The sequence below is a fragment of the Tenrec ecaudatus genome, chromosome 13 (genome assembly GCF_050624435.1).
Source record: "Tenrec ecaudatus isolate mTenEca1 chromosome 13, mTenEca1.hap1, whole genome shotgun sequence".
In the NCBI taxonomy this organism is placed as follows: Eukaryota; Metazoa; Chordata; class Mammalia; order Afrosoricida; family Tenrecidae; genus Tenrec; species Tenrec ecaudatus.
In genome coordinates, this window is record NC_134542.1 from 56,321,327 (window position 1) to 56,340,719 (window position 19,393).

The following is a 19,393-nucleotide window of genomic DNA, read 5'->3' on the forward strand; positions in this document are numbered from 1 at the left end:
TGGTTGCTGGAACAAGAGGCTCAAACATAAGAATAATTCTGAGCATGGCCCAGGCCTGGCAGGTGTTTTGTTCTGTTTGTACATAAGGTCACTATAAGTCAGAACCAACTAGCTGACACCTAACAAAAAGAACCGTTAAGAAAACGTTTCCATGTTAAAGGAAACAAAGGTCAATGGCTGCTGTGTGTGAAAAAAGCGAACAGGAAGGCTCGACTGGCGGGTAGAAAGAAGTCTACACGGGTGAAGGGAAGACAGTATCCAACATGAGGAGACGGATAGCAATGAATAGAAGCAGGGCAATCCATCGGGAGGTTTCACAAATTGTTGAACACAAAAATTATTAGCTCTGTAAACCTTCACCTAATTCACAATAAAAAGCTTCATAAAAGAAAATCATACATTTATAAATGTATGTATTTTAAAATGTGATCAATCAAGGGGCTCATGACCTGCTCTGGTTTTAAGAGTCGGATCCTGATATGGGGGAACCTGATCTGATTAGTCCATTTGATGGCTAGTTGAACATTGGCATTCAAAATGATCAATGTGAATTAGAGGAGATACATATGCTACAGGCCTCTCTTAACTCTGCTCTGGTGGATATATTTATATTAAAGGCAGGGATTAAAATATGAAAGGTAGGTTGATCGTATCTGGTGAAGATATAAAACAGTGATAATAGAGAATAAGACAAATGAGAGAATCATTAAATTAAATATCATGAATGATGATATGACAGCCTGACTAACAGAAGTAAATTCACTAGAACTGGTAGAAATGTCATGTTGCTCTTTAGTTAAAAAAAAAAAAATTCAAAAGGGAGGAATGCAAAGTGAGTGGTTTGCCTTATAGGCCATTCATGTAGAAGGTTTGAAAGTTTTGATTTTATTGAAAGATCACAATTGTATAACTTTATATTGTCTATTTTAAAAAATACTATAAGATTCTGAGTTGCCTTAATAAGTTAAATTATCTGGAAGAAAGAAACATAATTTAAGTTTCCCCTTTATTCTAATCAGATCAGACCTTAATTATTTTTTCCAATAGTTTTATTGGCATGTAGTTTAGGTATCATGTAATTAAATAGTTCAATCATTCAGACATATCAGGGAGATCAATTTTAGAGCATCCCCCCCACCCCCATGGTTACATCAACCTTTAAGATGAGTTATGCAATCGCAATCCATTCTGATGCTCCCTCCACCCCCAGCTTCATTATTTACTCCCCCAAACCCCTCTCCCTCCCCAGGAGCCACCCCAACCCCTATATTCCCTATACACCCTTATATCAGTTATTATAATTAGACATCCACTCCTCCTGTGCTTCACAGCTGGGAGACCTAACAGAAAACAATAAAAGCCAAAAGCAGATGAAGGTGGTAAGAATAAAGTCATAATGGTACAAAGACAAAAGCACAAATAATGCATAAGAAGGAAAAGACCCCATTAACATTCAAAAAGCCAAGGAATAAATTCCTGCCATGGAACCAGTAAGAGATACCTGCTCCCAGAACAAACTCAGGTCACATCTATAGGGAGGTCAACTGGCCAAGGGTGGAGTTGGAGCCAACATAATCAAGTTTACAATGCTCTCTGCCTGCTAGTAAGGCTGGTGGAGACTCTTGCCAGACCAGCTCTGCCAGTGGCTCAGTCTGACCTTAATGATTGAGCTGAGTCTGAACAAGGGACCTCTAGAGTAAAGGACAAAGTAGAGTTTATTGGGAGACATAATTGGAGTCAGAATAAGGTAACCCAGAAAAAGGGAAATGAAGGATGAGACAAGGACCTGATAAATGTCTTCAAATCTTTATATAGCTCTCGCTTTCAAATTAGCCATAAATAGCAACAGGCTCTAGATCAAGAATCCATGAATATAAGTCCCTTAATATAGAAAATACCATTCTCATAGATTTCCCTAGAGAAAGTAGATTTCACTAAGAAATGGTCCATTTACTAACATTGGAATGTTTTAATATATGTTTTTAATTATTTAAAAATAGATGTGTGTGATAGCTGAAGAAATAGACACTGTTACTACTGTCACAGATCACATCTAGTCTAACTGAAAAGGCATACATTGCATAAATAATTAGACCTTATGATTACAGGCAATGGACGAAGGAACGGATCTATGTAGAGAAAGCATAACGATAGCGGTTATTGTTGGAGAGTTTACAACGGACAAAGTGTGGAAAGGAAGATCAGGTAAAGGTCCTTGCAGGGGCCAGGGTATGAGATTTGGGTGGTGAACAGGAGGAGTTAGATGAAGCACAGTGAAAAGGTAGGGAAGCACATTCTCAGCCACGGAGAAAGACGTGCAGTGGCCCCTGGAGCAAGAAAGCCTCGTCTCTCTCCCAAGGAGTGGCTGGTGATTCCAAGCTGCCAACCTTATGGCCAGCAGTCCAATCTGTAACCACTGGGCCACTCAAGCTCCTTCGTTGGTTGCCATAGTTAACCACAAATTTCTTGCCGAGTTTGAAGGCCAATAATCCTATGAATAGATTGTTAGCCAGACAAATTATTGAGTTTATTTTCTAGGTATAAGTGTTCTGGGGAATCCACGAAATCATTCTGAAGGAAGAGAGCCACCACTTGCTCTCTCTATTTACATTTCCACGTATGTGTCATAAACCCTGCCATCTTGGCCGCAGAGTAATCGATTCAAGAACCAAGTCCTAACAAATGCAACCATCTAATAGTTCCAGTGGTCTTAAGAAATATGGTGTTTCTTTAAAAAGAAAAAGTCTGATAACTCATTGAGCAAATCAGATTCTCTCCTTGATAAGAAAGGAGTGAGGAAAACTAAACACCGCAAGCCAGGAGTATATTGATAATTAGAACAACCGAATAGAGAGAGAATTAGGCCGAGAGAAAGAAGAGAGACACAGAAGCAAAGTGATCACAAGTATGATGGTCAGAAGGAAGACAATGTGACTTAATGCCCAGGTTTGGTTTTTTTTAATTCAACAGTGATTTACTGAGCGCTTGTAGGAGCCAAGCACAACCGGAGGTGCTACCGTTACTCAATGAACCAAAAATGTCGTGGAAGCCTCATGCTAGATGCATCCTGATGATACTTTGGAAACATAAGGCAACAAAAGGAGGCTGGAATGGAGGATCAGTTACTGTATTAGGTATGAAAGGAAGGCCTCTCTGGAGAGGTAACTGGAGCTAAGCAACACAAGAGGTCAAGAGAAAGGAGCATTCTGGGCAGAGAACATGGACAGTGTGACTGACTGTCCTACAACGGAAGTGTGTTCAGCTGTTCCAAGCACATCCAAGCAGTCTGTGTGGCTGGACACCAGTGAGCAAGGACATCGGAAAGAAGAGAATAGTCATCCGGAGACTTTGAAGCAATAGAAAATTTCTAACTTTATTCCAAAGGTTTCGATAGGGGCATGGCACAATTTTATCTGTAAATTAGATTAATTCATTGAAGAGGGAAAAGGGTAGAAGTAGGAAGGCATGTAAGAACTGCTTCAGCAGAGTCATAAAGAAATATGTAATAGTCAGATGAAGTGTGTATCTTAAAATTATAGCTGGTGTTCTAAAATTAGAAGGATTATTTTAAAATGAGAATAGACAGTAGATTGGATAAAGAAGTTAAGGGTATGTGAGGCGTTTTGTTCTTAAAAAGGCTGAGTATGATTTTTGACCCATTGATTGGCTACAAAGAAGGCTATGTGTTGGAAGTGTTTGGCTCCTGGGAAGTTGTTTCGGGTAAAGGAGGAAATCATAACTTTCTGGAGCTGATCACTGAGACAGTGAGTGCCATTCTGGTGAACGCCATCCTGAGGGAAGGAAGCCAGTTATCGGGTTCCTGCCCCTTTCAGAGTACTGATTGTAATAATTAAAAATAACCACATTGTGCCAGGCCCAATGCCAATGTATCACTTCATATGCCTCCTTGTTTAGTGCTTTGTTCCATCTCTTCCTCTAACCAGTACTTGATGCATTTCTTTCTCCCTTCCTTTGAAATTCTGAGTTCCAGAACTGTCGTCCAAACCCATTTCACTTGGTTTTTCATGTCTGTGCTGCTGCGGGTCTAGACAGTGTATCCACTTACTCTGCCATCTCGGTCACTGTCCCTGAGCTACTTATGTATATCAGATTTGACAGTGAGTATTGCCCCATTTGATTTAAGCAAAGTACCAGGAGACTGGCCCCATGGTGGTTGGTCCAAGTGGCAGCACTTAATTGACAAATAAAAGGTGAGCCTGGTTATTGTAATAGAGAGCAGATAAAAGCAATGATCAGAATAGCTTGATTCATATGATCTTATGGTTTTGCGTAAGTGTGGTGCCCCTTGGAATGAAATAGATGGGGAATCTACTGAATATTTACTTGATTTGTATACATGGAATAATTCTAGATGAAGTGATTGACAGTCTACCTTGAATCACGTAAACAGAAAGTCATAGTGCCTCAGTCAATTCACAGACATGAGCCCATTCTTTTTTTTTAAACATTTAATTGGGGGCTCAAACAGCTCTTGTCATAATCCATGCAAACATCCATTGTGTCAAGTATATTTGTACATATGTTGCCATCATCATTGTCAAAACATTTTCTTTCTACTTGAGCCCTTGGTAATCAGCTTCTCATTTTTTTACCCTCCCTTCACCCTCTCCCTCCCTCATGATCCCTTGGCAATTTATAAATTATTATTTTTTCATGTCTTATAGTAACTGATGTCTCCCTTCACCCACTTTTCTGTTGTCTGTCCCCCTTGGAGGGGGTTATATATAGATCATTGTAATCAGTTCTCCCTTTTTCCCCCCACCTTCCCCTACCCTCCTGGTATCACTACTCTCATTATTGGTCCTGAGGGCTTTATCTGTCCTGGATTCCCTGTGTCTCCAGCTCTTATCTGTACCCATGTACATGCTCTAGTCCAGCTGGAATTGTAAGGTAGAATTAAGGTCATGATAGTTGAGGGGAGGAAGCATTAAAGAACTAGAGGAAAGTTGTGTGTTTCATCAGTGCTATACTGCATCCTGACTGGTTCGTCTCTTCTTTGTGACTCTTTTGTAAGGGGATGTCCAATTGTCTACAGATGGGCTTTGGACCTTCACTCTGTACTCCCTCTCACTCACATTGATATGATTTTTTGTTCTGGATCTTTGATGCCTGATACCTGATCCCAATGACACCTCATGATGCATCTAGCACAAGACTGGTGTGATCTTTCTTCCGTGAGAACTTTGTTGCTTCCTCTTATACCCAAACTCCTTGAATGGCGAGAAGACTAAGTCCCCATGAGGAAAGCTCCCTCTGCATTGCTGTTCCCACTGTTCATCTTTCTCCTAGTCTCCCCCATGCTATCGTTAGTATTTCAAGAAAGGGACCTCACTATGACCCAGAACGAAGAGCCAGGAGTGAAGCATGCCCTTTGGATCCGGAGCTCTTGCACTGGGAACTTCCTTGATCCAAAGGAAATTGATCTCAAGACACACGGTGATTTCCAAGAGATATCAAACTATAGATGTTAAAAGGGGACCAGCACCTTTGCCCTGAGACAATAGAAGGTGAATGTCTGTCTCTAGAGTTGGTACACTGAATTTGGACTTCTGGCTTCTTTTATAAAACAAGAACAAACATTGTTATGCACACACATCACAAATGGCGACCACACATGTGAACTTCCCCGGATGGAATACACAGACATCAATTTGGCTACATCTACAGGAAGAGTCTATGGAGAAGTTTAATATCAGCAGCTAAAACCAGGCCAGGGTTGGACTATGGAACAAATAATTCCTCACATGTATGTCCAGGTTGGAAATGAAGAACATTAAATTAAGTCCCTGCAATACAAAGTATGACTTTGAGTGCTTTCCACCTGAATTTTGAGAATATCTCAAGGACAGATTAGACACACTGAACACAAATGATGGAAGACCTGATGAGCTGCAGGATTACATCAGAACAGCATATATTAAGAAATCATAAAAAGACAGGAAAGAAAGAAAAGATCAAAGTAGATACAGAAAAGACTTGGAAATTTCCTCTTAATCTTAGAGAAGTTAAGAAAGATGTGATGAAGTCAAAGAACTGAACAGGGAATTTCAAAGGGCAGCTCAAAATGACAAAGTAAAATATTTTAATGAAATGCTCAGAGACCTAATGTTGTTACAAAACCAAAAAAAAAAAAAAGACCATCCTCACCCTTAAATTGAATTAAAGAAAAAAAATCAAGCCTCAAGTTGCAATGTTGAGAGATTCTATGGGAAAAACATTGAATAATGCAAGAAAAGTCAAAATAAGATGGAAGGAATACGTAGTCAATGTACTGAAAACAACTAGTAAACATTCAACCATTTCAAGAGATAGGTATGTGAGAATCAATGGTACTGAAGGAAGATTTACAAGCTGCGCTGAACACATTAGCCCAAAACAAGGTCCTAGGAATTGATAGAATATCCATTGAAATGTTCCAGCAAGCTGATAAAGTACAGGAAACACACACTCTTCTATGCCAGCCAATTTGGAAGGCAGCTTCTGTCAGGGATCTACCCAGTCCAAAGAAAGGTGATCCAACAAAATGCCCAAAATGTAGAACAGTATCATTGATATCACATGCAAGTACTTTTTGTTGAAAGACCATTTACCAATGGTTGCAGCAGCTCAATGACAGGAAGCTTCCAGAAGCTCAATCTAGATTCAGACAAGGACGTGACAAATACAGTGTCAGAAAGATCTTGGCTAACAATAGAGAAAGATGTTTACTTGTGTTTTATTACCTACACAAATGCATCTGACTCTGTGGACCGCAATAAACAGTGGAATTGGAATTTTGGGACACTTCATTATACTTGCATGGAACCTGTACATGAATTGAGAGCAGTTGTGTGGACAGAACAAGACAATAATGCATGGTTTAAATCAGGAAAGGTATGTGTCAGGGTTGGACCCTCTCCAAAACTTATTAAATCTGTAAGCAGAGATGCTGGACTACACAAAGTATGCAGCATCCAGGTTGGAGAAGGGCTTAGGAGCAACCTGAGCTGCGCAAATGACACAAACTTGCTTTCTGAAAAGGTGGAGGATTTGAAGCACTTGCTGGTAAAGATCAAGGATTATAGTAGGCACTACAGTTCAGTATAGAGAAAAATAATCCTCACATTGGACCAATAGACAATATCATGAAACATTGAGAAAAGATTGGAGTTTTCAAGAATTTCATCTCGGAGGGATCCACATCAATGCTCATGGAAGCAGCAGTTAGGAGACCAAAGGATGCATTGCATTGGGGAAAGCTGCTACACAAGACCCCTTTAGGAGGGAGGAGAAAACGAGAAGCTGACTGACACCCAGGGCTCAATGAGAAAGTCAGTGTCTAGACAAGAATGATGGCAACATGTACAAATATGCCTGATGCAATTGATGTATGGATTGTTATAAGAGTTATAAGAGCCCCCAATAAAATGATCTTTTAATAAATAAGTGCAATTTAACCATGAAAAAAAATTTATGGAAACCAAAAATGTCACGTTGAGGACTAAGGTGCACCTGACCCAAGCCATGATATTATCAATTGCTTCATATGCATGTAAATTTTGGACATCAAATAAGGAAGTCCAAAGAATTAAGGTGCTGAGACCAAATACTGAAAAGACTTTGTACTAACAGCAGGACAAAAAAATCAGTCTCGGACGAAGTAAAGGCAAGGATGACCATGACTTTGTTTCCTGTATTTTGGACATGGTATCAGGAGAAACCAGTCCCTGGAAAAGGATATCATGCTTGGCAACTAGAGGGACAGTGGTAAAGAGAAAGATCCTGAATAGGATGGATTATCTGAACGTCTGCAACAATGGATTTAAACATAGCAACAATTGTGAGGCGGGTACAGGACCTTACAGTGTTTGGTTCTAACGTGTATAGGGTCACGATGACTAAGAAGGATAACAACAGCCTCTTAAACTGCAAGAGAATATTTTTTAATTAAAATCATCCATTTGTGTTATTTCAATTATAACAGCACTATATAACAAAGACAGGATTTGATCAAAGGGTTATTATGAAACAGTAGTGATCAGCCTCTCTTTCTGTCCCACCACATTGGGATTAACACCTGGTTACGCCCCATAGCCTCGTAAAAGAAGGAAAGGGGGGCACTCGATAGGGTTTTGTTTTTTGTATTTTTAATTAACCAGTTACTTGCTGGCTCATTCATAAAGCTCTTATTGCCTTTTCTACCATAGTGACTTGGTTTTGTTTTGCTTTTCCCAATGGATGTTAAGTCACACCTATTCCTGCCTCGTTCTCCCAATAAACCTTTTCACACTTAATAATTATACATTCCATTTCAATTTTTAAAATTCTAAATTTCAGAGCAATTGTAGATTGTATCTAGAAACTCAATAATACCTTTGATCATTCCTTTTATGAAAAAACTTAATGTGTTCACATGGTACTGCTTAATTTTTTGAAATATTGATTTATAACTGTCATGATGGGCAGAATAAATAAAATATGTAGATTTATCTTCTTTTATTATAAACAGGAGATATAGTTATTTATTTCCTTGTCATAAACTCAGACTTAAAATGTTTGTAATAATACCCTGATGACCTCTTGGAAGAATTACTATGCTTTCTTAAGTATTTAACTCATGATCAAAATGACTATCATTGAATGCCAATCATGGAGGGCTTGACAGTAGTCAAGTTGTATGCGAAAATGATAAATAAGACTACTTTAAATGTTAGGATTCTACATTCTTTTAATATTTGAGGACTAACTGTGAGTTAGTTTATTGTGCCAATCTGGCCAATAAACATATATGGGGATAATTGAAGGGTGGAGGGATAAATGGCTCAGTGAGCCTCACCTATCTAGTTCTTGGGTCTCTTGCTTTGTGATGGTCGCACCAGGGTGCAGCTGCCTTAGCAGTTCCCTGCTGCAGCTTGCAAGGCTCACTTCCTGCAAGACATCCCTGAGGAGAGGCCACATGGACCTACCCCAATGCAGCCCTGCCAGCGCTGAGATGCTTACACATTCACTGACTCGGCTTTCCTCCTGCAGTGGGCATCATTGTGTCTGCTTTGTGAGATGGAGGAGGACTTTGTGGATTGGTGTTGGACGTGTGGATTAATGGGTTAATGTTGGACTTGTGGGTTTGGGCAGCACTGGGTTGGGATGTTTTCTTAATGTGCGCTTAACCTTTATAGAAAACTCTCTCTTATACATGAGTTTCTGTGGATTTGTTTCTCTAAAGTACCCAGACTAACACACTATGTTGAAAACCATGAGCCCTTGGGAGTTTGATGTTCATTTAAAAATAATACTATTATTCTCTAAGGACATGAAAACAGTACTAATTTATTTAGTTAAGCTAACTCGAAATAGAATGAAGGAAATCATTAACTGAGTGAACATAAATCTCCCATCCCCATTCATGCCAAAATTTTTGAGTTTTGAAAATACAAAATCACTTAAATTAGAGTGAAATGTCTTGAGGACAATTGCATTTATCTTCAGAGAGGGACTCCAAAGAGTCTTAATTAACAGAAATGAACTTGGTGTCTGATAGCTGCACAGGAAGGAAGGTTAAAGATGCATATTAATGTGTCCATTTATACCCCGACTCTAAGAAGGCCCCAGATCTGGAGATAATACAGAGTGGAAACTCTCACTCCCAATTTCAACCTCTCTCCAAACCTTAGAGGAAGCAGCTCCGCTGGCTTCTCCTGCCCTTGCAGCTGGATTGTGCTGTTGCATGATGCACCACTGAGCCAGCCCCCGAAGTGCTGGACTGGAACATGAGCTACTGGACTGGACAGACGCTCACTAGTGTCAGAAACAGGTTTGTGTGAGCAATAAGAAGTATTTTTCTGATGTTGGTTGAAATATCAATATGCTTAGATTTGAGCACTTCCAAATCTGGGGGAACTTCTTGGAGGAATGCCAAAATCTGAGCTGGCATTCTAAGTGGTTGTTTCCACAGTGATTAAATGTACAGGTAATAGTCATTTGATTGGGTTTCTTAGAGCGTCTCTTGACACAAGGCAATAAAGCGATACTTGATACTCGATTTCTTCAAAATCCAAGTTATCTACTTTCCTTAAGACCAGAAAAAGAAAAAGAACAGAAAATGACAATCGTTTCTCAGCACTGAAAAGAGTTGATAAGACTTCTGGGAAAATCCCCTTAAAGAAAACCTCTGAGAAAGCATAAAAGAAACATCTTTGCCAACATTTTGGAAGCTCTGCGTTCCCAAGCTGAGATCAGAGACATCCCTTGTTTGCCTTCTGCAGCCACTAATGTTACTCTGGGTTTGAACTCAGCTTTAGTGTATTACTAAAAGGTACACGTTATCTAGAGTTCACATGATCTAGTTAAGGTCAAAAGTGTGACCTTTAAAAACTGACTGCCGACCAGCCATGAACTCCACGCCCACGAAATCTGAGACGGTACCTTTTATGGCGGGTGGTGTGTACACGCTCTGCTTCCTTTGCTTCGGGGACGCACTCTGTGACTGTGGACAAAAGGGGGGGGAAAGGAAAGGCTTATATTTCTATAAAAAGTATAATGCCATCAGACTTGCGAGGAAATATATACTGAGCCATGTTTCCAATGTCTGCTTGTCATAATAAAACATTCATCAAGGAGGATGTATGTATTCATTCAGCAATATCAAAGGCTTAGGAAATATAGGAAGCTCAGCATCTGTTTTATCATCAAACTCTTCATCCACTGCAGCGCGGAATTCACTCTATTTTCGCTTCCTCACCTAGTAAAGTCAGTTTGTTTTTAAAATAAAGAGCGAGACCTCAATTCTTCCCATTGGAGATGAAGAGTTAGCAAACAGAAGAATTGCAAAGGTCTCTCTGTGGTGTAATGATACATGTTGAAAACTAAAATCATTTTGGGTTGCCAGGTTCAATCTAGTTTTTTTAATTGCAAGGTTGATAAAATACTATTTTTTACATTTAAAAGAAGGAGCCCTGGTGGTGGCTTCGTGGCTTATGCTTTGGGCCACTAAATGCAAGGTGAGCAGTTCAAAACCACCAACCACACTGTGGGAGAAAGATGAGGCTGTAAAGCAGCGGTTCTCAACCTATGGGTCGCAACCCCTTTGGGGGTCGAACGACCCTTTGACAGGGGTTTCCAGATTCATAACAGTAGCAAAATGACAGTTTATGAATAGCAACAAAAATAAAATTTTATGGTTGGGTGGGTCACTACAACATGAGGAACTGTATGAAAGGGTAGTGGCGTTAGGAAGGTTGAGAACCACTGCTGTAAAGGGTTACAGGCTCGGAAACCCACTGGGTTCAAGTCTGCAGTTCTATTTTGCTATTGGTATTACTACAAGTCAGAACCAAGTCAACGACAGTGAGGGTTTGTGTTTTCGTATGTTTTAATGGAGTTTGGGTCTGTTTAAAGATGTCTTTTCCTAACAGAATTGCTATTTAACACTCTTCTCTTTCCACAGTGGCTCTAGATGCAAGGAATAAATATAGAATTTGGCATTTAAAATGATCAAATGGAGGAACATCCATAAAGGGCAAAACCACACATCACAGCTATGAAGCCATCTGTATTCTATGTTAGACATAACAAATATTGTTTATGAAAATAAGCATCCAGTAGAGTCTAGGGTCTATAGCTAAATCCGATTGTGCCGACTCCTTTTTCACTTTCATTTCACAACCAACTTTTCCCACAGCGAGCCTTTTGGGTGTGGTTTGACGAGGCCTCTTCCTGTTCCCACCATCACCACAGGATTCTTTGAAAAGCAGCATATGGGTTTGCATGTCAAGGTGGAAAGGGTACGCGTTTTAATCGCTGAGTTTTAGCATCTGGGGCGATTCTGTTGTTCTGGAAAGCAGCGGTAAGCAGTTGTTTGGGGATTTTTCCAGGCTATCCGACAAGGTTGGATAGGAACCCTGGTGGTCTATGGTTGCGCAGAAGGCTGGCAGTTCCACATGACTTCCCACCCCCCACCGAGTTACACTCTCAGAAACCCACGGGGGTAATTTTGCCTTGTCCTTTAGGGTCCTTAAGAGTTAGAGGGAACTCAGTGACAAGGAGGTGGTGAGGTGGTGCATGTCAGAAAGAGTGAAAGAAATGAGAAGTTGCTTCACCTAGTTGAAAACAGGCATTTAATTCACTTGTGCATCCTAAAGCTTGCTTTTGTGATCTGCCCCGGAGTCGATGAAGACTCTCGGGCACTCGGGGACTCCATGTGTTCAGGGCACAACTTCTCCACAGGGTCCCCAAGGCTGTGAGCGCGTGGAAACCCCGTCGAGAGCATCTCTCCTTGTACCTGTGCCAGGTACAACTGCCAGCTTTGAACTCGCAGTCAAGGGCTTCATCGTTTGTACCCTCCAAGGACTCCTGTGTAAAAGCTTACTTGAGCTCGAAAGTATTACAGAGATGTGGATATTCACATGATGTAAAAGTAACCATTGAGGGGGGCGGGAAGACCAAGCCGCTTCTCAATCCATATCAACTAATCAAACAGTAAAAGCCATTTTCCCTTAATGGGATGTTTCGATTGCACTCTGTTATGTGCAGGTTTGGGAGAGAGATCCACATCAATCATGTTAACTGGTGGATGTTGATAGTCCTCTTGCGCCTCCGGTCTACTCTCACATCTGGTTGACTGGAAGAAGCAGTCACCGCAAGGTTTCTCATTTCTTTGTTTCCATATGCATAGGCATAAAAAAGGAGAAAAGTCAATTCCATAGGAAAGCTATGCTTGTTTAAGAACAGTAAGTTGATGCTACTCTATATTTTCTGTGCGGTAGAAAAACTGGGCTTTCTACTCCCGTAAAATGTTCTGGGGACTGTCTACTCCCATAAGGAGTCCGGTAGCTCACCGGAGAGTTCCACCCTTTCCTACAGCTTCAGCAAGAGTCAACGTGAACTCAATGGCAAGCATGCTGGACTTCTGGATATTTTTATGTGAGAGATTCGTTTTGAAAACATTTCCAAATTGACTATTTAGAACATTTTTGTAAAGTGTGCTTTTGTATGTCATCGTCCACATTTTACTTCAGTAATGCCATGGGCCAACTCCTGTAGCAAGAAAATGGACTGTTAGGTCCTCACAGCTTCCTAGTCAATTGAATCCATTGGGGGGGCCTCACTTTTGCCCATGTCTTTATAGGTAACAGATCCTCTTGTCTCAGCTTCCCTGGCTCCCATGATTCTGGTTTTCTGTCTCAACCCCTATGTATGCATATGCAGGGAGGAAAGAGATTAATGCATAGACTGGCAGCTGAACTTGAAGAAGAACACATTTTGCAAAGAATTCCTTACATCTTGTTATTTCAGCATTAGGAGCCTTGGGTCCCTCAAACACTCCCCTAGGGGCTGTTGTTGGCTCCACACACCACAAGGCCCTTGAAGCGGTGCTTAACCTGTGTCCCACCTTTATGCATCCTGTCTTTTAGTTCCAGGATTCCAACTTTGCCAGGCCCCAGCCTGTGACAGTAATAAACAAGTAGACACAAAATTGAAATCATTCGTACTATAACTTGCAACTGAGGGAAATGGCTATTTTTTTAAAAGAATTCCCAATTTTTAAAAAAAAGGCTTACTTTGGATTTATGAGACTAAGTTGTATGGGGTAGCATTTTAAACTGGCTAATGTTTTCCTTCTTATGGAAGTTTTGACAATCTAAAGGTAGGATCTCAATGGCACCATTTCATTATTTGTTCAGACAAGAAAAACAAATTAAGTAGTAAATCATCAGCTATACTTATATAGAGATAACATTAAACAAATTTAATTATGTTTTTAATTGAGCACAAATGTATTCAAAATATAAGAAAACTTACTTCCCCCTGTGGGTTGGTCACCCTCTTGTCATCTATTTCTGAAAGAGAAGTAGGTGTTATTTATTAGAAAGGTAATATTCCTTTTTAATGTGCATATTAACATTTTCAACAACAGATCAGAATGATTTAAAAATTGCTTCTGATTATGTAATGTCTGTGACTTCATATAACAGGGAGCAGGGGATGGGGGCAAAAGGAAGGGGGTCTCTTCTAAAATAACCTCCCAGTAAAGGTTTTAAAATAGGGAAATAAAATCAAAAGATATCCCTGATGGAACTTCTCAGATTTCTTCTTTTCAAGTAGTCCAGCCAGGGGATTAGGGAAATGACTGTTGGAAAAACTATTGTGTCATCAACTGTATACTGTACACTGTTGAGCACAAGCAACTCTTCCCTCATTGATTTTACAGCTGCTGCGCCCACCACGGACTGACTGCACAGCCTGTGTCAGATGTCCCTGAGTGCGCCACCAACCAGAGCAGACCTGCTTTTCCACCCAACCCAAGCACCATGATTCTTAAGAAAGGTAAAACCTTTTTCCCTATATTCCCCTGGACAGAACCAGTCACTCTAAGGGCAGTGCTAAGACAACATCTACACAATCCGTGGACATAGGGTAGCTGAGGCTGAGCGGAGAGGCCATGTTCCCTCTTTCCTCCTCAGCAGTCTGGCATCAGGCAAGGGTTCTGGCTTGTCACTCGTAACTGGATAAACCTTTCCCGGTTTCCCCCTGTGTGGTACAGCCAGTGATGGGCTTTGGTGCTATCTGAAGGCTGGTGTTCCGGTACCAGTGGTGTGGCAGGTTACATGTTGGGTCACGTGAGAAAGAGGAGACTTTCTGTTCCCGGAAAGATTTATAGCCCCCGAAACCCACAGGGAGAGTTCCACTCAGTCCTGTTGGGTTTCAATGAGTTGGAATGCACTCAATGACAGGGAGTTTGGTGTCTCCTAAGAAATCCCTGGTAGCTTATACTTTAAAAACTCACCCATTGAGTTTTTAAACTAATCTCGCCTGAAATATGTGGGGTTGTCATGAGTTGGGGTTCTCCTAACCCAGAATCAACTCAGTAGCTACTGTTTTCCTCCTCCCTGCATCCATTCAGAGCTAACAGACTGAGTCTGTGATTCAAGATGTGAATGGGGAGTTCACATAATATTGATGGGACTGTAAAACAGTACAAATGCTGTGGAAAGTGATAGGGCACTTCCTCAAGCAATTGGAAATAGAATTACCATACGACCAAGCAAACACTCTACAAGGCATATACTATACAGCAATAAAGACCATAGCATGAACAAATATATATACACCCATGTTCGTCACCGCACTGTTTGTAGTACCAAGAAGATGCAAACAACCTCAATGCCTGTTGGTTGGAATGGATAAACTTAAGTATACTCAAACAATATAATATGATACATCTTTAAGAAATAATAATGGAACTATGAAACACCTATGACAGGAATAGATTTTGAGGATATGGTGCTAAGTGAAGTTGTTAATCATAAAAGGATGAATATGGTACAAGATCATTGATATATGCAACCCTCAAAATAATCAAGAAAAGGTTTTCATATTAAAAGAACAGACTAATAGTTCCAGATTTGGGAGGGGAAGGGATAGAAGGTGAAGCAATAGGGGAATTTGGCTTGGGTGAAGGTAAGATAATACTTTACAAGAGGGAAATGAGGAGAGAAAAGGTGGGGGTGGGGTGGGGGTAGAGTTGGGCACAGGGCAAGCCATGGGGAGGTTTGATAAGTTGTGAATGCAAAAATGATGATCTGATATATAAACTCCCATCTAATTTACAATGAAAAGTTTTAAAACAAGAAGAAAAATTATCTCATTCAAAACAAGAGCTAATTAAGTATGTGAAAAAATATACTATATAAGTGAAAATATTTTTCAACTGTGAGTGTGGCATTCTTACTTTCTAAAAGATCCTACGTATGAAGATGAGTGAAAGCTACAGATAGATGTAGACATATACCAAAATGTTAAGCACAATTATCTGTGGGATTCTGGGTAATACATTTCATTTCAGCTGTTTCTGAATTATTTTTTTAAATGAGCATATATGACTTTTACAGTAACTCCGTGTGAATATCTACATCGGTATTTTGATACATATATACACATGCACACAGAGAAAGGAAGAAAACAGAATTTTGTTTAGAAATTCAACTGTGACTAAATTTGCTATTTCACCTAGTAATAGATTAAAATAGCCAAACAATGACTAGTGTCTGGAGTTATTGTTTATTCTCATCTGTTACCTTCATTACTAGACTGTAAAGGAATTAGGATAATTTCCAATGAATTGTACCTCCCTTGTCAATGGAAGGTTAGACAAAAATTATTGAGAACGAAAGCAATCACATCATTGGAAGTATCTGGCTCATATTCAGATGAGGCTCAAATGTAGTGAACCATTCTATCCAGCCTATCTACCTATCAACTTTTTGTCATCACCTTTTAATTAATGTTTAATGTGAGTTTCTGTAACAATATATCTGTTGGGATCCATTGAATGTTTAAATGTCAATCAAGTTTACGAATATTTTTTTGGCCTTAGGACTTGATAAAAATCATCGCAGACTTATAACTGATTGTTTTAGGAACGAAATGGAATGCAATCATTCAGCTTGGCACTTGCCCTACTCTGTGATCACAACACACATTTAAAATCTCTTCCTAAGGCAACGGTGTGGACATTCCTAATCGCTTCATTCAATGAAAGTAGTTTGTATCGTTTCTGAGGTACAGTGACATGAATCAACTGTTTACTTCATGAACACAAGGGTTGATATAGGTAGATATTATGTTCTGATCTTGAAGTTGAGGAGTAAAAATTTAAAAACTTTCAAGTCAAAATGAATGAGATAGAAGTGAAAGGCAAGCCAAGAATAGATCATGGATTTCTTCAAATCCATTGATTTTAGTACATCTCTGCTTCCCTCTATAGACCGTTACTAATTTGGGGAAGATAAATATTCTTTGTCTCAAAAATACTGCACATAAATAAACTCACTCCACAAGTTCACAGAGTGTAGACACTGGGAAACAAGCAAATACATACATAGTGTTCTCTCTGAGCTCTATCAGGCAGGTTAAAATGTAAGAAGATTAAAAATATATATTCAGAATTTATATCCATTTATTCTGCATACAACCAATAAATGCAATTTACAATGGGTTCATGTTTTCTTCAGGGTCAAAAGATGTAACCGATGGTCCACCCAGAAAGCTTTACAAAAACTGATTCCTCATGAAATACATCCATGTCTGCAAATGTCATTTAGCTTCCACATTAAACCAGAAAAAAAATCAGTATACACATGAGAAGATTGATAACTGATTCTCAATAATCAAAAATAATTTTTCCCCCTAAAGATCTGTGTATCTATTCTGGTGAACCTTAGAAGCAAGGATGGTAAGACTTGTCACAAACTTGGAATATGCTATCAGAAGACATCAGTTCCAGGAGAAGGCCATCATGCTTGGAAAAAAGGGGGACCAGCAAAAAAGAGAAAGACTCTCAATAAGATGGATTGACACGGTGGTTCGAATGATAGCCAGGAACTGACAATGATCGTGGGGATGGCACAGGACCAGGTTGTGCTGCTTTCTATTGTATATCCGGTCACTATGAGCCAGAACTCTCCGGATGGCACTAACAACAGCAACAATATGTTCCCCTGATTCGTGGGCTATCTGATCCTGGTTTGGGGAAAAATACAAATGTCACCTGGGCGCACATTTTGAAGAACATTGTCACCATCGAAGGTGGAAACAGAGATAGAGATGTCCTAAAATTGTCCAAGTATTGATGAACTAGAATGTTCTTTATTTAAGTTCAAGAAAGGAGCAGAGTACCCTCCAGATCCACGTGGCTACGCACATACGCTGCCGACAGTTGTCTGAAGATATCAATGAAGTTTCGCCAGATTTGGGAAAAACTGTGACCAAAAAGTGAACTGCATATAAAGGATGAACTCTAAGATGGAAAAAGCAGAGAATACTACAATCAAAGGATGAAGAAATGTTTCTGAATTGTGATAACTAAAAAGGACAAAGACTAAGCAATAGGCAGCAGAATGTAGAAGAGTGAGAAAAGAGGCAGAGCGCACCATTGTGGGGTGAGCATTGAAATCCTAGTCTCAGAAAAAGCAGTAGAGTGCATATGTAACTTCTAATATGGCTACTCCACTTGTTTGATCTGACCCAGCCAAGTCTCTTACCTTTTCTGCATCTCATGGGGTTTCCCCCCTCAAAAGTACAATATGAAAGAGTAAACATAATCATGCTTTCACTACCATTTTCTTTCCTTTTCAATCGTTTTATTGGGACATAATCCACATATCATACAATTCAATAGGTCACTCATATGAAGAAGAGTTCTTACCCCATTTTGTTAATAAATTTATTTTCACAAGGAAGCTCCAACCACCATCCCTCAAAAATGCAGTGGACTAGCTCCCTACTCTTTAAGTGTCGGTTGTGCATAATGACTTCTTTCTGAAGCACAGAGGAAGGAAAGATGGCAGAAGTGAGTGGCTATAGAGTGAAAAACCTGACCAACCCCACCTCAGACAAGTGGTCAAGATCAGCATCTCTTTGATAGTATGCACCTTGAATGTGACGTGGTCAAAAGGGCACTTGACCTCAGTGATCTCCCTTCCCCAAATCCATGTCAGCCTAAGCATGAGGAAACACCAGATAAATTCCATTCGGAGATTCTACATTATGCCTCATGTCCACTCTAAAGAAGGATATTAGGTGAAAACTAAACAGATCAAACTGTAGACTCTAGTCAAGAATATGCTATCAATGTTAGATCATAAATTATAATAAATGTAACACCTTTATTATAATTAAGATGCTAATAATAAAAGGAATTATTAGGATAGACTACATGGGAACTCAATCTGATGAGTTAATTTTTTTGATTAATCAAAAACTTCTTTTTTTAATTCTTACAAATAAGGAAGTAAAAAATACTAAACCATAAAAAATCTGGGTGAATATGTGTTATTTCTGTTAATCAACTTGTGTGATTAGAAAGATATCAGTCATTATTATTAGCAAAAAGACAAAGAAATATTTTAAATGAATAAAAATATAATTTTTTAAATGTTCAGTGAGGCCATTTTGAAGTCCAAGTGATAGTGTTGAAACCTGATGCAAAGAAAGATAAGAAGGAATTCGATGATTTCAAACTAGGTCTAAAGACAATGAGAACTCTTTGTTTTTGTTTAGTGATTGGATGTGAATAATGAGCAAGGCATAGCAGAGAGTATTGATAGGGTCTGTTTGACTGTACACATTTCCTAGTTGCTTCCTCTCCCCAGTACCATCCCTCTCTTCTGTTCAATCAGCAGCTCTTTGATTTCCCAGGTCCCACCTTCCTCAGCTCCAGCTGGAGGTCAACTCTAACGCCTCTGAATACTTTGCTTTCACTTTAATTGCCTCGGCGTACTTACCATCACATCCTCTAATACAAGCACTAATATTTCATCTTCCCAACTCCCTTCAAGAAACGGAAACTCACTGTTATACGTTTATTTTTCAGAGTTCTTTTTTAAACAACTTTTTA

The 19,393-nt window shown here is 39.6% G+C and overlaps 1 protein-coding gene across 1 annotated transcript in view; it reads right to left on the bottom strand.

The window, feature by feature from the left end:
- Positions 1–19,393, bottom strand: part of PPP1R1C (protein phosphatase 1 regulatory inhibitor subunit 1C) — a 146,371-nt gene that overhangs the window by 70,170 nt on the left and 56,808 nt on the right. Inside the window, exons 3-4 of the mRNA XM_075529906.1 lie at positions 13,798–13,835; positions 10,423–10,483 (exon numbers count right to left, since the gene is read on the bottom strand). Coding sequence (XP_075386021.1) covers positions 10,423–10,483; positions 13,798–13,835 — 99 coding nt within the window. The remainder of the gene's footprint in view (positions 1–10,422; positions 10,484–13,797; positions 13,836–19,393) is intronic.